This window comes from Aquarana catesbeiana, linkage group LG03 (assembly GCF_042186555.1).
Source record: "Aquarana catesbeiana isolate 2022-GZ linkage group LG03, ASM4218655v1, whole genome shotgun sequence".
NCBI lineage: Eukaryota > Metazoa > Chordata > Amphibia > Anura > Ranidae > Aquarana > Aquarana catesbeiana.
In genome coordinates this window covers 604,954,766-604,973,538 of record NC_133326.1, presented here as the reverse complement: position 1 = coordinate 604,973,538, position 18,773 = coordinate 604,954,766, and the positions used below count along the sequence as shown (strand labels likewise).

The window sequence follows — 18,773 nt, the reverse complement described above, 5'->3', positions numbered from 1 at the left end:
GCGCCCTTCTTCCTTTTTAACCTTAACCCTGTTGTGCTGCGTCCCCCACCCCCACCCTACACAGACCTACCAGCATTCCTGGATCGGCTTCGAGTGCTCACTGTGGGAGGTATGGAAAATGTCCTTCTTAACTGCCCTCCCTGCCTTCCCTTCCCTTCAACCCTGTCTACCCCAGGCACATGTCTATGTTTAGTTCCCTTCAGTTAGAATGGGTATAAGTGTTCTGTAATTGAACCAGTAGGTGTATATATAAAAAAAAAAAAAAAACTGGCCTATGCTGGATATGCTGCTTTCTCAACTTGCCCTGCAGTTTATTCAAGGTGTACTTGTAGACCAAAATTTTCCCCTCAACTAGCGAATGGTACAAAAGTAATTTACAGTACTGTGCAAAAGTCTTAAGCAGGTGTGAAAAAATGCTGTAAATTAAGAATGCTTTCAGAAATAGAAGTGTTCATAGTTGTTTTTATCAACAAAATGGAAAGTAAATGAACAGGAGATCAGTCCAAATCAAATCAATAATTGGTGTGACCACCCTTTGTCTCGAAAACAGCATCACCTCCTCTAGGTACACTTGTATACAGTTTTTGGAGGAACTTGTCAGGTAGGTTGTTCCAATCTTGCAGAACTAATCGCAGATCTTCTGTGTGTGTAGGCTGCCTCAAAATCTTCTGTCTCTTCATGTAATCTCAGACAGACTCAGTGAGGCTGAGATCAAGGCTCTGTGGGGGGCCAAACTATTACTTTCAGGACTCCTTGTTTATGCTAAAGATAGTTCTTAATTACATTGGCTGCATGTTTGGGGTTGTTGTCTTGCTGCAGAATAAATTTGAGACCAATCACACGCCTCTCTGATGGTATGGCATAATAGATAAGTATCTGCCTGTATTTCTCAGCATTGAGGACATCATTGATCCTGACCAAATCTCCAACTCCATTTGCAGAAATGCAGCCCCAAACTTACAAAGAATCTCCACCATGCTTCACTTTTGCCTGCAGACACTCATTATTGGACCACTCTCTGGCCCTTCGCAGAGTTGGAGATTTGATCAGGATCAATGGTGTCCTCAATGCTAAGAAATACATGCAGATACTTATCCATCCTGCCATACCATCAGGGAGGTGCGTGATTGGCCTCAGATTTATTCTGCCGCAAGACAACCACCCCAAACATGTAGCCAATGTAATTTCTTCTGTGTAAAGATGAACAAGGAGTCCTGAAAGTGATGGTTTGGCCCCCACAGAGCCTTGATCCCAACATCATCAAATCTGTCTGGGATTACAGAGACAAAAGGATTTCAGGCAGCTCACATCCACAGAAGATCTGTGGTTAGTTCTCCAAGATGTTTGGTACAACCTACCTGCCGAGTTCCTTCAAAAATTGTGTGCAAGTGTACCTAAAAGAATTTATGGTGTTTTGAAGGCAAAGTGTGGTCACACCAAATATTGACTTGATTTGGATTTCTCTTCTGTTCATTTACTTTCCATTTTGTTAATTGATAAAAATGAAGCTATTAACACTATTATTTCAAAAATAATTTCTTACAAAGAACTGTATATACTAAAGACTGGTCATTTTTATGTTGAATCATTTGTATTGCATGTAGTGGAAATCTTAATGAGACCCTGTCACCAACTTAAAAAAACGCGAGTTAAAGCCCAGAAAAATCAAGTACTTTACCTGCCTACTTGCAGTGTTTTCCCTTTCCATAAGCGATTAATTGACTTCAGTTTACCTCTAAACTTGCTAAGGAATTGACAATCCAGAAATGTCAGTTGTCTAGCTCATACTTCAGAGCCCTCTCTTACTCTGGGAGTATCTGATAACCGTGCTGGCCCAGCTACTCCACCCTCCTGTAGCAGCTGGGGGAGAAGTGAAGGGGAATGTGATAGATTGTCTTTTGAGTGACAGCGCTGAGTCTGCTGGGGCTGCTGACATCACATCCAATCTCAGGACTTTTGGATGTCTACACAAGGAAGCTTTTACAGGTAAACATCATCTAATCTTATATAAATATTTTTGTTGAAAAAAAATGATATGTTGACAGTCTCTTTAAAGTGATTGTAAAGGCTTGTTTTTTATTTTTTTTAAATAACAAACGTGATAATTATCTCCACTGTGCAGCTGGTTTTGCACAGTGTGGCCCCGATCCTTTACTTCTGGGGTCCCCCGGCAGCTCTTGCGGCTCCTCCCCGCATCAGATAACCCCCTAGGAGAAGTGCTCTCCCGGGGGGGTTACCATGCGGGTGCACTCCCGAGTCCAGCATTTGTGTCCATAGACGTGAATGCCGGATTTGGCCCCGGCGCCCGCGATTTAATTGACAGCAGCAGGAGCCAATGGCTGCGCTGCTATCAATCTATCCAATCAAGAGCCGGGACCCCGGGGAGGGAGGGAGAGCGCGTCTAAATTCGGGGCTCAAATAAGTAAAATGGGGGGCTGGGGGACCGGTCACTGCCAGGTGTTTTTTCACCTTAATGCAAAGGATGCTTTGAAGTGAAAAAACATGAGGGTTTACAACCCCTTTAAGCAAGTTTCAAGTAGTGATTATACCTACTGAAGTCTACTAGCAGCTTGTTTAAAGTGACAGCCTGCACATATAGTCCTATGGGAAGATTATTGCTGAAATGGTTTGGTGGCAAGGTCTCATTAATAGAAAAACTTTGAAAAAAAAATACATTTTGTATCAACCATTTAGAATCACAGGTGGAATCACTGCGATTCTGCTCCTGATTCTAAATCGCAATGCAATACTGGCAAACCTCAGCATGCATGTGCGGGTATCATTCATTTTCAATGGCACCTAAGTGCAGTGTGGTTTTGCAGCAATTGTCATCTTAAAACTGTATTGCACAAAGCTCCTGCTCCTTATGGGTGACAAGCTTCACGTGATGGGATTAGCCGTGATTGCAGCATTATTTATCACAGCAAAACTGCACCTCGTTTAGGTGCCATTAAAAGTGAATAGTACCTGAGCATGCATGCTGCATTTTGCCAGCATTGCAATTTGGAATCTCAAGCAGAATCGCAGTATTTCCACCCGTGATCCCAAATTACCAGATGTGAATGGGTCTGTAGAGTAACTGTAATTTCTAGATAATGTGTTTAAAGTAGAATTTTGGTCAAAATCTACTTTTAATAATGCTTCTCCCTCCTCCAACACTTATTTTGACTTACCTGTATAAGAAAGTCCTGTATACTTTACCTTTTTTTTTGTACCCACTCTGGGCCTGTAACTCGATCAGACTCCCCTGCGTCAGTCAGCGGCTGCTTCCGGGGGTTGAGGAGGGATCACTGACAATGGATGGGCCATAGGGGCCTATGAGGTATGTCTCCACTCCCAGGCATTACTAGCTGCTGTCAAGCGCTCTCTTATCTCCGCTGTAGCAGGCACTGGCTGACACAGGGGAGATCATGAGACTGGACTGAAGCAGGCTGAAAATAGGTAAGTATACAGATCTTTCTTGGACAGGTTAGTCAGAATAGGTGCATTTTTCTGTATCAATCTTTTTTCATTAAGATTTTAGGTAACAATGAAAATATAAAGTAGCTAATTTGAGTACAAAAAGGATCTGTCATCATAGTCAATATATAAAAAAATGGCGACAATAACATGTCGGGAGCATTTTTAGGAGATGTTAAAGTGGAATTCCAGACAAACGTTAACTAAAGATAACTGCTTTCCTGTAACAGATGACCAGCCTTATATGCGCACAGAGTGTATGTGAAATAAATCCATGTGAGCAATCTTCCTATGACCAAGCTTTGGTTGTTTAATAGGTTCACTGTACAAGTTTCTGTGTACACAGGCATGAAGATCTTGACACGTACTATACCTGTCTATTGTTGACAGCTAGCCATAGTGCAGCTCTGCGGTACTAAATTGTCAAGATGGATGTACCATGTACCATGCTTTAGCTACTTGACACTCATGTATGTGGAGCCTGCCAGTTGACTTCTTCAGATGGTTTTCTTAGTTATCTCATTTGCAGCTTATCTGCCAAAGCTATCCATTGGTATAAGACAGTGATTAAAAATAAAAGCAATTTCAGATGCCTCAGAATAATCTCATGCAAGTTAATTGAATATTAATACAAATGATTTAAGTGTGCATCTGGAGGGTTTCTTTGACACTTCTGTCTTTCCGTCTAAACATAATCAGACAGTTACTGCCTTTATAAATGATCTTTCGGCCACAACTCTAGTGATCGCTGTCTTATGTCTGTAGATAGCCTTACTGAATACATTCTTTCCTTATCTAGATAAGGAGTAGCACAGCCTTAATTACAGCTCTTATTCATACATTTAATGCACAGTTGTTGGCATTCTGCACTTATTTCAAAGGTTGCAGTTGTGATGTGTTATCCTTACACAGTTTCAATATGGTGGTGCTAACGTTCTACATAGAAGAGAGGCCTGCACAATATATGAACATGTTAATGATTTAGCTTATCATATGATGCTATAGATCAGTGGTCTGCAATCTTTCTATACTAAGGGACAGTTTTTTGTCCTCACTTTAGGGGGGCCAGAATGTGACCAGCAGGAATGGACATTTCCCTGGCATCAGTGGGAGTAAACATTGCCACATTTGGTACTAGGGGAGGGAACACTGCCCCATTGTTGGTAATGGTATCATTGGGAGGAATAATGCCCCATTGTTGGTAATGGTATCATTGGGAGGAATAATGCCCCACTGTTGGTGTCAGTAGGAGAAATGGTGTAACATGTTGATGTCAGTTGGCAGAACAGTGTCTCGTATCAGTGGGAGGAATAGTGCACTAAGGGACGGATGAAGGCAAGCAAACGGCTGCATCTGGCCCCTAAGCCACAGTTTGAAGACCACTGCTATAGATGAACTCTAATCTAATACAGAGTAACTTGTACAGATTAACTGATACACATGAAAAATTTGCTGCAAATCATCAAATGGGGTTCCTTGCTGTGCTGTATGAAATAAAGCTGACCTATACTGTACTTTATGGCACCATATATGAAATAAGGTGTCATGCATGGTTTAGAATGTAAATGAACGCACATACAGTAACTTGCCAAGCCAGACACAGGTTACATAACAATGAACCTATGTTTGCAGATAAATGCAAGTGTGAATAACCTCAGCAATCTATTACAAGCATTTAACAAGCTTCAAGCAACCCATAGTCTGGTGGTGCTAAATAACGTTTTGTTTTTGTTTTTTGTAAAAAATAATAATAAACAGGTTTATACGTACCTGCTCTGTGCAATGGAATTGCAGAGTGGCCCCGAACCTTACATAGTAGGTGAGGTTGGAAAAAGACACAAATCCATCCTATTGCCGCATACACACGGTTGGAATTTCAGACAACAAATGTTCGATGTGAGATGGTTGTCGGAAATTCCGACCCTGTGTAGGCTCCATCGGACATTTGTTGTCGGAATTTCCGACAACAAAAATTTGAGAGCTGGTTCTCAAATTTTCGGACCACAAAATTCAAAATCGTGTGTAGATAATTCCAACGCACAAAATTCAAGGAATGCATTAAGGTAAAAAAAAAAAATGTTTAGGCTTTCTAACCATTTTAAATGCTTGCTAAAAAATTGTTGCCAGCACTTCCAAGTTTAAACTATGCCCATGTATTCATTTTAGGGATTTCTAATTTTTAGTGATGCAGTCTAAATGTAGTCTACACACACCGTTTTGCTGCTGGCCCGCTTCAAACCATCACTGATCAACCGTTCAGTAGTGCTTCCTTGCAGCAGCTCCATGGCTTCAACTGCTCTGAGCTACTTAAGGTTTTTTTTTTTTTTTTTCCACATTGCGCATTTTCAAAAACCCATTTTTGTGTTTCTTCACTGAGGGAAGCAGAGCAGTTCTTAGCAGTGGTAGCTTAGAATCTGCTCTACAATTCTATTAATACAGCTGGTCAGTGACGTTCTGAATGTTGGAAGTCCAAGCCAATAAAATCCATATGCAGAGAAGCTTTCCACTTCATCTCTCAAAATATAAAAACAAAGAATGGTAAAAGCCTATGTTCATTTTATACAAAAGCTGGGAAGTTTTTGATTCTACATTGAGCCCGGGTTCACACCTATGCGAATTAGATGCGGCTTACACCGCATCTAATTCGCAGGACATTTTAAAATACATTCATATGAATGCATCTGGTTCACATATGTGCGTTGCATTCGCACTGCGCATTGCACAAAAAACGTGTGCGTTTTTTGGGCATTGCGGTGCGAACTACAAGCCTATTATCGCCTATGGGAACGCATCTGATTCGCAGATGCATTGCGTTCTGAACAAGGAATTTCTACTTCTCCTCACTACACCTCCCCCTCTCCCCCCCTCCTCCCTCCCCCTCTCCCTGCTCTCTAATCCTGAGCAAAAACGCAATGAATCCTTTGAACAGGAGATTTTTATCTCACCAGTGAAACCTGAGCTTCAATTCGCACCGCACAAGTGTGAAACAGGGCTGAAGAGTCTTGAATTAAAATTTCATGGGGGTCCAGTCAGTAAAGTTTTCTTTCGGAGGTCCAAGTCTTATGTTTGTGCTATAACATATCACAGCCCCCCCTTTACATCATAGTCCCCTTTTTACATCAATGTCCTCAGCTTCCCCTTCACATCATAGTCCCCTGTTTACATCAATGTCCTCAGCTTCCCCTTCACATCATAGTCCCTTCTTTAGATCAGTGTCCTCAACCCCTCTTCACATCACAACCCCCCTTTAACAACCCAGCCCCCCCCCCCCCCCCCACCTTACATCAGTGTTCACAGTCACTTTTTAAAAGCCAGTTCACACCTGAATCGCAAAGAAACGCAGTTCGCATTCCTGTGTAACTCAGTGTGGTGCAATTTTCAGCCCATTCGTTTGAAAGAACTGAAATTGCACTGGATTGCACAAAAAGTAATGCATGCATTACTTTTTAAAAATGCACTGCACCAAATCTCATGGTACTGCAGGGTACCATGACATCTGGTGCAGGCACATGCACTGCATTTGCAGTCTGCATTTGGGGTGTCATTAGAAATACATTGACAGCAGCCTATGTTACTCGATGAAGGAGCAGTGGTTGTACAGACATCCAAGTTTTGATAGGTGTGGACAGACAGGTGTACGGCCCTGAATGCACAATGTCTGCATTCAGGGCTGTGCACCTGCATACCTGTCAATGTCCATACAGCTGCTGCACTTTCATTGACTAACATTTGTTGACTGCACGCTGTTCCGAAAGCATAAAAAAAAGCTCCTGCATACTGTATGGGCCTCTACACCCATGTTAATTAATCTCTATTAAAGCCTTTAAATACAAAAATGTGTACACTCAGCATGTTTATAGTTTACATAGTGACTTAGATTTCTTTGCAACAGTAAAAATCTACTTTGCATTCATTTTATGTAACATGCAAATTTGTTTTCACGATTTTCTATACTTCATATTTAGTAATTGAAAGAGGTTTAGGCAAGAGAGGAAAAATGTTCTCTCAGGTATGACTGGCTAAAACACTCTTAATCAGTGATTAACCGGCTCTCCAGTGCTGCTGCAAATTAATTGCTTGAAGTTCATGTAAGCAGAATAATTTGAAGTGTTAAGGGACAGATGAGATGTTCACGCATCCCATTGATTAAAACTCTCCGGTGTAATCAGTGTTATTGGAAACAGTCTTACAGAACAAGATATCACTGTGGTGATTAAGCCAACCTAAACGAACACATGGGCTAAGGCGTAGGCTTGCATCTTTGAATGAGAAGCTGCTGGCTGTACATCTATAATGATGGCAATGGTCTTTTGACATCTTTGCATAGACACCAGAAGAGGTGTTTTCTTCAGAGGAACACTGAAGTAGAGCAGAGATTTTAAATAGTGGTCAAACATGTGACAATGATCTGACCAACCGTTTCTTTTCTTATGTTGATTCAGGTGCTATCTGTTCTTCTTGTTATCCAGTCTAATGCCCTGTACACATGGTCCGATTTTCCGATGTGTGATAGGACCTTGTTGTCGGAAATTCCGACCGTGTGTAGGCTCCATCACACATTTTCCATAGGAATTTCCGACACACAAAGTTTGAGAGCTTGCTATAAAATTTTCCGACAACAAAATCTGTTGTCGGAAATTCCGATCGTGTGTACACAAATCCGACGCACAAAGTGCCACGCATGCTCAGAATAAATTAAGAGACGAAAGCTATTGGCTACTGCCCCGTTTATAGTCCCGACGTACGTGTTTTACGCCACCGCGTTCAGAACGATCCGATTTTCCGACAACTTTGTGTGACCGTGTGTATGCAAGACAAGTTTGAGCCAACATCCGTCGGAAAAAATCCATGGATTTTGTTGTTGGAATGTCCGATCAATGTCCGACCGTGTGTACAGGGCATTAGGTAACTGTGCATAGAGGCTGTTGTAAGCTCCCTCTCCTGTGACAGCTTGCAAGCAATCCCTAGATAGCAGCTGTGAAAACTCAGACCTGGAAATCAGACTTTTGAAAGTAAAATCCAATTTTACAGTCATTCACATGCACAACATGTCATGCACCAAAGGGGCCTTGCATACAGCGAAAAGCAAAATATAGTGCAACAAATGGTGAGTGCTGTATTCCACGCAAGAGGGGCGAAGTGTTAAGCTGGGTACACACAGATCAAAATCGTCTGGTTCAGCAAGAACCATACAAATTTCAATAAGTGTGTTGCCCTCTCTGTTCAACAGAAGCCGATCATTAGACTAGTCCTGCTGGAAAAACCAGCATTCAATCAGCCGGTGAGGCCTTGATAAAAGTATTCTAACAGGAAATGGAGATCTCTGCATCCCCATTGCTTGCAGGAATGCAGGAATCTCTGTGTTATTTTCATTCAGCTCGCTGGTTGAACGCCAAAAAAAAATTTGGTGTGTATCCAGCTTTATATAGAAATGAATGGTTCCTTATTCAAAAAAGTGTTATTTGATTATTGTGATCATGTTTGCAACAATAAAATGAAGCATCTTTGAATTAAGAACCATTTGTCTATCCATTTCTATGTAAGACTTCATCCCTCTATATTGAGTGCTCCACATTTGCTGTACCATATTGTGTTCTCATTAAAGTGACAGCATCTTTCTTTCTGGATTAGCTAGAACCTTTTTTTTTTTTTTTTTAGTGTTGACTGAGGTCAGCCAGTAGAATAAATTATTACAGTCAATGTGGAGAGGGATGGGGGAAGGAAAAGTAAGTTAAAGTGGTTTTAAACCTTTGAAATGAAAAATGAACAAAGCATATCCTTCTGTAGTGTGTGCTTGTCTCTATCCAAAGCACCTAGTGTGATTTCTGTCTGCTCTCTCATTCCTCTGTATCTGCATGAGTCACTTCTGACAGTCTAAGCCAGGGGTGGGCAATCACAGCTCTCCAGCTGTTCTAGAACTACAAATCCCATGAGGGATTGCAAGACTGACAGCCACAGGCATCACTCCCAGAGGCAGAGATATGATGTAATTTGTAGTTTCACCACAGCCGGAGTGCCGAGGTTGCAGACCCCTAGTCTATACTGACAACATTCAATCCCGGTAGACAGTCTTACACCCCCTCCAGCACACAGCAGGTAATTGACAGCCTCAGCTGTGCATATTTCCCTATGAGACTGTGTAGAGTCCTTTCCCTACACTCAGGTTTCAGATTACACTCTGCTCCCTGCTCTGTGCTGTGCAGTGTGTGACATCAGATCCCAGCCCCCTGCCTTCTGGAAGCACAGAAATTGTGTACTTTGAAGAGGTGTAGAGGAGGGAGGACTGCACATAAACAGGTACAACTTATGTAGTAGGATTTGTTTTAATCTCTTGTGTATCACCTGAGGCTGGTCACTTCAGTGGGTATATTTAAGGGTTTACAACCACTTTAAGTTGCTTTTTACAGCTGGGATTTAGGTATTGTTACTGAGTGGTGACATGAGAGGGGAATCAGTAAAGTGCTTAAAACGGCCTCTATGCTTAGGTATTGCTAGATGGAATTGCAGGAGTCATGTTAGGCTCCATTCACACTAGCGCGTTTTTTGATGCATTTTGCATTTTGCAGAAATGCACGGGAATTTTTTAACATGGGTTCCTATGGAACATGTTCACATCAATGCCTTTTTGTTTCTCTGCATTTTTGGAAAGGGTCAGGGACTTTTTTTCATGCAAAATGCAGCGTTTTGCATGTAATAGAATTCAATGGACAAGCATCAAAAACGCAAGTGCACCGTTTTTGATGCGTTTTTGCCGTTTTTTTTTTTTTTTTTTTAATTTTTTAAAAAATTTTTTTTTAGACTGTAAAAAAAACTGTAAAAAAAAAACCGCAAAACGCAAATCGCGGCAAAAACGCCGCAAAAACGCTGCTCAAAAACGTGGCAAGCATGAAAAAAAAACCTCCAAAAACGCCCAAAAGCAACATGCATAGGTGTGAATCGAGCCTTAGAGAGTTGTATGGAGCTTTCAGGACTTAAGCTAGTGTCTGTTGTCAGCCTAAAGCCCTAGTACACACTACTACTACAGCTCAGGTGGGATCCACTGTACTAACTATCAGATGTTAGTACAGTGATCTCCCCTGCTGTTCTATTGTGTTCTGACCGGGACGGCCCAGTCAGTGCTCTCAGCCGCTAGCAATAATCCCAAGTAATATTCGGCAGGCTGGTTGTTCCCAGCTCGATCAATCGATCAGTTTGGTACATTCAGCCTGCCCATGCACAGTTTAAATCTCAGCTAGTTCCTGCTGAACCAGCCGAAATTCGAACCGTCTGTTGTTGCCATTCCTTAGCTTAGAACTAATGATTATGTAAACAAGTAGAAATAAAACCTCAGTATTACAACTAAAATGTAAAATATATTAGGATGTGGAATTAGGCATCTATTTGTCACTGTTTAACCTGTAAATCTAAAATGTGAGCAGATGTTTGTGGAATAACATTAAAGAAATTTACAGATAAAGATATATACAGTAATTTCGGCAAGCATATTTGAGCTCAACTGAATTGTGAGCTGATTTTTTTCACATATGTAGCTAATTGCATCTGAGAGCATAACGTCACTTGGGGTTATGCTCTTCCATGTGTGGGTGGATAGGCTGTAGATTCCAGAAGCCATCTAATACTTTAAATAGGTGTAATATTGCTCTATCTAGAGTCTCGGCTGGCTACTCTCTTATCTTATGCAAGACAACTGCACCCTCAAAACCCAAACTGACACAGTCACAGACATTGAAGTAGATGTTCACAGTAAAAATAGCTCCAGCATGTATTAGATGCCAGTTGCAGCACTTGACTTCCTTGCTTCTGGGATTTCTCCAGCCTTCTTCTTCAAAGTCGCTTAAGAGTCATGTTAATCGTTTTTAATGTTGAGGTTTTGTGTGTGTATGGGTGGTACTTTATTTATGATATTGAGTTATTTGTACTGCTGTGGGTCCTATTTATAATTGATAAACTGTACTGAGGAAAAAAATGTATTTTCAGGTCAGTTGTAGACTAATGCCTTTTTTCTACCCCGCTCCACTACCCGCCATTCTGCTTGTATCCCCATCTGCTTCCCATTCTTTTACTGTCCTCTGCACCATATCTTACAAATTCTCTTTTAATGTTTCATGTGCCAAAATAATGGTAATCACTTAATAACCCTGCTTCATGTACACCATGATGACTTTTCCTTGTGACGTGCCCATTTTCTGTGTCCTGTTTTGTGCTGGCCATATCACTGTCCTTTGCTCCTGTCCTGTCATCTTTCCCTCCTTCGTATTGAATATGCCACATGGTTGTTAACACCATTGAACCCTCTGCATGACTGGCTGCATTGTGTTGCTCCTCCTGTAACGCTGCCTCCATCTGTCTGTCTTTGATCGCTGCCCCCGTAGGGTTTTATGGGCTGGAGGAATCAGACCTAGACAAAGTCTTCCATCTACCAACCACTACTTTTATTGGAGGCAATGAGACAGCACTGCCCCTACGAGAAATCATCAAAAGGCTGGAGGTAAGAAGAGAAGAGAAACTCGTACTGAGTTTATGCACCTGAATATATACGGTCTTGTCGAACTGAAAAAGCAGTATACTTTTCCTGGCCTTATCTACCTTGTTTCTGCAGACTTCCTATTGTCAACACATAGGAGTAGAGTTCATGTTTATCAATGATTTGGAACAATGTCAGTGGATACGTGAAAAGTTTGAGACACCAGGAATCATGCAGTTCACCAGTGAGGAGAAACGTACAATGCTAGCCAGACTGGTTAGATCTACTAGGTATGTTGGCCAATTTTAAAGTGGACCTTAATCCTAAATACACACTTATTTTCCCCCGTCTCCCACCCAAAAGCCAGGTAGAGTCCTTTGACGCATCAACACATGCACCTGAAGTTCCTTTTTTGTAGAACAAGTCCAAATCCAAAATGGTGCTGTTTTCTTCCTCTCTTGATGAGGAAGCAATTTGGCTGTAACACGGGGGTCCTTACTGATGTCCAGAAATGTTATGAGGGATTTCCTCAGTATGGTTGTTGCTCGTTTGGAGAGTTCAAAGTTTAGGGTGCTGAAATTCAGTGACATGCACTCCTGTAGATAATTCTCAGTGGAAATATATGCAGGTTAGTGACAGGACTTGCTTGTCTTAAAAGCCAGAGAGACCTTCTTGCCATATTCACTGGCACCAAAGACACATGATGAATGTGTCACATTCCAAATTTTTTTCATATTCCTAAGGTAGCCCTGAAAGGGCCAATCCTAGCACAGACACTGGATTAGGGGTTGGATTGACCTGTTCAGACCACCCTTATGGCCCGTACACACGATCCGAATATCGTACGAAAACGGTCGTCCGAGGAAGAATCCTACGATATTCGGATCGTGTGTACACTACTTTCGACAGCCAATCACGACCGTTCATCAGATATTATTAGATCGGACATACCCGAAAATTTTCCTCGTACGATTCCAGATCATATGATTTTCGTTTAGTCAGTATAGTTGTCGTCCGAAAATACAATACAAATACATTACAACACGTGACATCACTTCCGATTTTTTTTATTGTGTCGTACAAGAATTTTCGTGACTTTATTTAGCTATTCAATTTCTACTTGCGACTGTTAAGCGAGAACGGTTATACGATATTCGGATCGTGTGTACGGGGCATAAGTCAGTTTTAACAAAAATTAAAAAAAGTCTACAACAAAGTTGCCAAGTAAGTAATGAAGTAATGCACATAAAATCTATAAAGCTAGTGTGAAAGCCAAATCCTTCTTAGACAGGAGAAGACAGCTTTTCGATCTGGTATTTTTAGGATGGATTGGACAGCTGTGTAATGTGTCAAATACATGTGTATAACATAGACATGATAATAAGAGTGCTCCATGAGCACCTGTTCTTACTTTGTTTCCAGCTAATTATCATCTCTGTGGCCTCGCCTATTAATACTATTGATTTTATTACAGATTTGAAGAGTTCCTTCATCGTAAGTGGTCTTCTGAGAAGCGTTTTGGATTGGAGGGTTGCGAAGTGCTGATTCCTGCTTTGAAGACCATCATTGATAAGTCCAGTGGGAATGGTGTTGATTATGTCATCATGGGAATGCCACACAGGTACATGGGAAGGTTTTTTCTGAGTTCTAGATGTTCAAAATTGACTGTATTTGGTAATGCCATCTGTCCTCTCCAAATGTATACACCTAATACTACCATTACGCGTGTGATCAACCTGAAGTTATCAAATTGCAGTTCTAACTTAATGTACATTATAGGACACAGTGTGAGTTTTCATAGACCTTGAGTTATAGACTTGTACCTTTTTTAATTGATTGGACACTGGCAAACTTTTTGAAGACCGGCCTCCTGGGTGCCTTCAATATAACCCTACCCCACTCTGTAAGTCCTCATTTTTTTGCTAGCATGCTAAGGTGATGGACATCTTCTTAGGGTGAAATCACTGTTAGCTTAACTAGTTTATTATTTTATTTTCTTCAGTCAACTCTTCACTGTCTAATACCACAGTAGAAGCAAGCTCAGTAAAACCTTCAGAGTAGTACCCAGACCCCACAACCTGCAGACAGCCTGTACTATTGATTCAAGCACTGGATCTCCTGCATGGACGCTTATCCCTCTGCACTTGCATGTAGTCAGCCGCAGGGTGCTTTACAGGTACAGGGATGTGGTCCATCCCTATGGAACCTGGACCCTGAAGACTTCTTTGCCCATTATGACCTATAAAGCCTAGACCCTATATAGGGACCAATATCGTGGACAGATAAGACGGGTTAACTCTCTATCTCTGACTATTACTGTAAAAAGACAGGGGCTATGTTTAGAATGTATTCACTTTACAGGGTAAATTTTTCAAACGTGGAGCCAAACTCAACCAATCAGAGCTTATTTTCAGGTCAGGTGTCACACCCACTTCCACCTAAAAGACTTTGCAAGTTGCTAGCACTCTACTCCGTAAGTATCCCACAGAGAATCATCCTTACCTGTAGCTATGGTAAAAACCAGGTGAAAGGGTGACTCAGAAAAAGCAACACTCCACCTCAGAGTCTTGTAGAGTGGGAGAATTATCGTTTTATCTCTGGAGTTAATACCCTTTTTAATGCATGCCAATATTCTGTTGGCTTTGCTTGCAGCAGCTTGGCATTGCATGCCATTGCTGAGCCTGTCATCTACTAAGACCCCCTGGTCCTTTTACATCCTAGATTCCCCCAGAGGTTCTCCCCCTAGTGAGTAGATTGCATTCATATTTTTGGCACCCAAATGCATTATTTTACATTTTTCTGAATTAAACCACATTTGCCATGTAGTTGACCACCCCATTAATGTTTAATTGGTCTATTAATCAAAGGGGTACAAAATAGAGTTAAAACCACCTCACCCCTTTCTTCTCTGAAATCAACCAAAGACAGTCAGATTTTCAAAATGGCCTGAACTATCTCTTTTCCAGGGAGTAGTTGTGCCAGTACCCCCACAAGACAGGCTCTATTACATGGTGATAATGCTTTTACATTTTCTGCGCTTAGACAATCATTTCCAGTTTGTCATATTGCCCTTTGGTTTATCCTCTGCTCCCAGATTATTCACAAAGGTCCTAGCACCTCTTCTTTCCCTTCTAAGAACCAAGGGCATTTATGTCACAGGTTATCTGAATAATCGTTTACTCAGGAACTCACCTCAATTCCAGTTATCTGCCAATGTCCACAAGGCAATTGAGATGCACAGGGATTTAGATGTGGCCATCTAAATGCACAGGGATTTAGATGTTGGGTGGCCAACTTCCAAAAATCTGCTCTCCGGTGTTCACTTGGACTGAAATACTTGGATCTGATCTGTGATACATTCACCCACTTTAATTTGCGACCTCTCTAGCACAACATCTTGACCTGAAACAAGCAGGTTAATTTGCTAGACCTACCAGTCCTCCTGTCCAGCCAAGCAAGAAATTCCCTAGCTTGGTGGATCTTAAGCCCAGCCTTAACAATGGGGATGTCTTTCCTTCCCTCTCAATGGAAAGTGATAACAGATGGCAGTCTTTCAGGCTAGGGAGTAGTGTTCCATTTCCTCACAGCCCAGGGAAACATGATCATTTGTGGAAGCCAAGCTCCCCATCAACACTCTAGAGCTCATTGCAAGCTGCTTACTGTGGGGGCACTCAACAGGAGGGAGGGGCCAGGGGCACCAAAGAGGGACCCGAGAAAAGGAGAATCCGGGTCCTGTACTGTACAATGAAGTTGAGTTTTGACTTACCTATAATTCCATATCTTGGAGGACAGGACATATGCTACCCTCCCTTCTACTTCTGGGTTACTCTGCATTGCTTGCTACAAAACTGAGTACTCAGAGTGAGGGTTTTAGGGAAAGCACCCAGGGGGGATATCCTCAAAAGCTTTTCCAGTGTCCAATCACCTGAAGGTACGGTCCAATAACCCAGGACCTTTGAATGCTCAGCCTGTACTGTACTCCAATCTAAAGAATTTAAAGGCAAGTCAAAATTCCTTTTTTTCACAATAGTGGTCCTTAAGCTAGAAGACCTAAATTTATTCTGTTTACCCTTCCCGATTTTCTTTTCTCTATAGGATGAACATGAAGATCTATATTGGTGTATAATGCAGTATAGTAACATATTCTATCTGTCTTACAGAGGTCGTCTTAATGTTTTGGCTAATGTGATCAGGAAGGAGCTGGAACAGATTTTCTGTCAGTTTGACTCCAAACTTGAAGCTGCAGATGAGGTATGTATTGCTGATTTTTTTTTCTGCTTTTAAGAGAACCTATTTGTCATTTTGTCAAGTTGAAAAGTAAAATTACTTCTTTAATGCAGAGACTAGTGGATGCCTTCCTTTACCTTTGTTACACAATTAAGACTCTTCTGTACTCCTTTAATTAAGTTTTACTTTGTTACTGAGTTCTGATATCTGGAAATAAATCAGGTATTTGCCAGTCTCTTTTCCAATGATATTTTCCTTACTGGCCACTGATGCACCCTTATTGGACATGGCGATGGTGGTTGAGCAGGCCTTAGCCCAGAAGTTAGGTCAGACACAAGTAACAAAGTAAATTGCGTGGTGCACAGAAGAGGTTTCTTGGCTAGGGAAATCAGTCATCAGTAGAAAAACTGAATTGCATGGCACACAAAGGATGAGGCTTCCTTTCCAATAAAGTTAAAATTATCCTCTTATGAAGGATGTTCATAGGGGGAAAAAAAAGTTGATCGTTTATAGATTGAGTGATTGTCCAAGTGAGGATTGTGAAAAACTTTTGTTTCCTGGAATGTTAGATTAACAAGGTCCACCTTACTCTTTTCCATTATGTGTAGGGTTCTGGAGATGTGAAGTACCACTTGGGAATGTACCACAGGCGGATAAACAGAGTAACTGATCGAAACATCACACTGTCTTTGGTAGCTAATCCTTCCCATCTTGAAGCAGCAGACCCTGTTGTCCAGGGCAAAACCAAAGCTGAGCAGTTCTACTGTGGAGACACAGAGGGAAAAAAGGTGATGAGCAATGACCAGATACAATGAGGAGTGTTGATCTTCTTATAGACGTTTTGCTTACTTGTTTCCTTTTTCTATGAATGCAGGTTATGCCTCTACTGATACATGGTGACGCTGCTTTTGCAGGACAAGGAATTGTGTATGAGACCTTCCACTTGAGCGACCTTCCATCTCACACAACACATGGCACTGTTCATGTGGTGGTCAACAACCAGGTGTGTATCTTTGGGTTTCTTATAAACTGTTAACCATGGGTTATACAGTATGTATACACCTTTTTGAGTAAAATTAGCTTACTGGGGGGCCCTTGACAACATAGTCGAACACTGCTTAGTTTAGATGCCATACCTCTAGACCAGGAGCTCCATCCCCAAAGCCTGTCCAAAGAGCTCCAATTGTAAGACCCTAGCTTATTCTAGCTAGGACGCACCATACATTGGGTGCTTGTCCCAACAGTATGTGGATGTTCTTGTTTTATTTGGAAATCTTCTTGGGAGCATGACCTATTTCATCTGAAGTGTATGTAAGTGCTACAAGGAGGATCCGACAGTTGCAAGATGAGCTTTTCCTTGGAGTTCATGTTTGTTTGCCATACTTAAGAGAGTCTGCCAATAAATATTGGCTATGTCTATATAAGCGAAAGTGGGCTGCAATTGGTGCTTTATTTATTATTCACATCTGTTGTGTTTGGATTTTTATTTTGAACTGCATATTCTATCTATCTATCTATCTATCTATCTATCTATCTATCTATCTATCTATCTATCTATCTATCTATCTATCTATCTATCTATCTATCTCTATCTATATCTATATATATATATATACACACACACACATACGGTATATACACATGTGTTTATTATTTTTCACATTTGCGTATTAGGAACTTATTGTGTTTTGAAATACAGCGAGTAAAATAAGTATTGTTCTAGGTAAATATATTTATATATAAAGGTGCTATTGACTTGAATTTTTCACCACATGTTGGTAACAATCCATGTATACAAAGAAATCAAAACCAGTACGTTTAGAAATTATGTGTAATAAAATGAAATGACACCGGGAAAAAGTATTGAACACGCTAACTGAAATTTATTTAATACTTCATACAAAATTATTTTGCCCATTCTTCCACACAAACAGTCTTCAAATCTTGAAGGTTCTGTGGGCCTCCTCTATGAACTCTGATCTTTAGTTCTTTCCATAGATTTTCTATTTGATTCAAGTCAGGTAATTGGCTGGGCCATTCTACCCCTTTATTTTCTTTCTTTGAAAGCAATTGAGAATTTCCTTGGCTTTGTGTTTAGGATCATTGTCTTGCTGAAATGTCCATCCTCGTTTCATCATTATCATCCTGATAGATGGCAGCAGATTTTTTTATTAAGAATGTCTTGGTACATTTTTCCATTCATCCTTCCTTCAATGGCATGAAGTTTGCCAGTACCGTATGTTAAAAAACAGCCCCACACCATGATGTTCTCACCTCCAAACTTCACTGTTGGTATGGTGTTTTTGGGATGATGTGCAGTGCTATTTGACCTCAAAACATGGTGTGTATTATGGCATCCAAAGAGTTCAATTTCTGTCCAATTTGACCACACTATATTCTCCCAGTTTTTCACAGGCTTGTCCTAAATGTTGTGCAGCAAATTTTAAACAAGCTTCAACATGCTTTTTCTTCAGCAATGGAGTTTTGCGTGGTGAGCGTGCATACAGGCCATGGGGGTTTAGTGCATTACTTATTTCTTTGAAACAATTGAACCTGCTAATTCCAGGTCTTTCTGAAGCTCTCCAAAAGTGGTCATTGGTTCTTGGACAACTCTTCTGATAAT

The 18,773-nt window shown here is 41.0% G+C and overlaps 1 protein-coding gene across 4 annotated transcripts in view; it reads left to right on the top strand.

The window, feature by feature from the left end:
* Positions 1–18,773, top strand: part of OGDH (oxoglutarate dehydrogenase) — a 102,538-nt gene that overhangs the window by 61,609 nt on the left and 22,156 nt on the right. For 2 of the 4 annotated variants that reach the window (XM_073622177.1, XM_073622178.1), the window contains exons 5-11: positions 65–109; positions 11,832–11,947; positions 12,059–12,213; positions 13,398–13,544; positions 16,084–16,174; positions 16,759–16,938; positions 17,025–17,153. In XM_073622177.1, the coding sequence (XP_073478278.1) occupies positions 65–109; positions 11,832–11,947; positions 12,059–12,213; positions 13,398–13,544; positions 16,084–16,174; positions 16,759–16,938; positions 17,025–17,153 (863 nt within the window). The remainder of the gene's footprint in view (positions 1–64; positions 110–11,831; positions 11,948–12,058; positions 12,214–13,397; positions 13,545–16,083; positions 16,175–16,758; positions 16,939–17,024; positions 17,154–18,773) is intronic. The other 2 variants (XM_073622179.1, XM_073622181.1) reach the window with 1 other exon arrangement.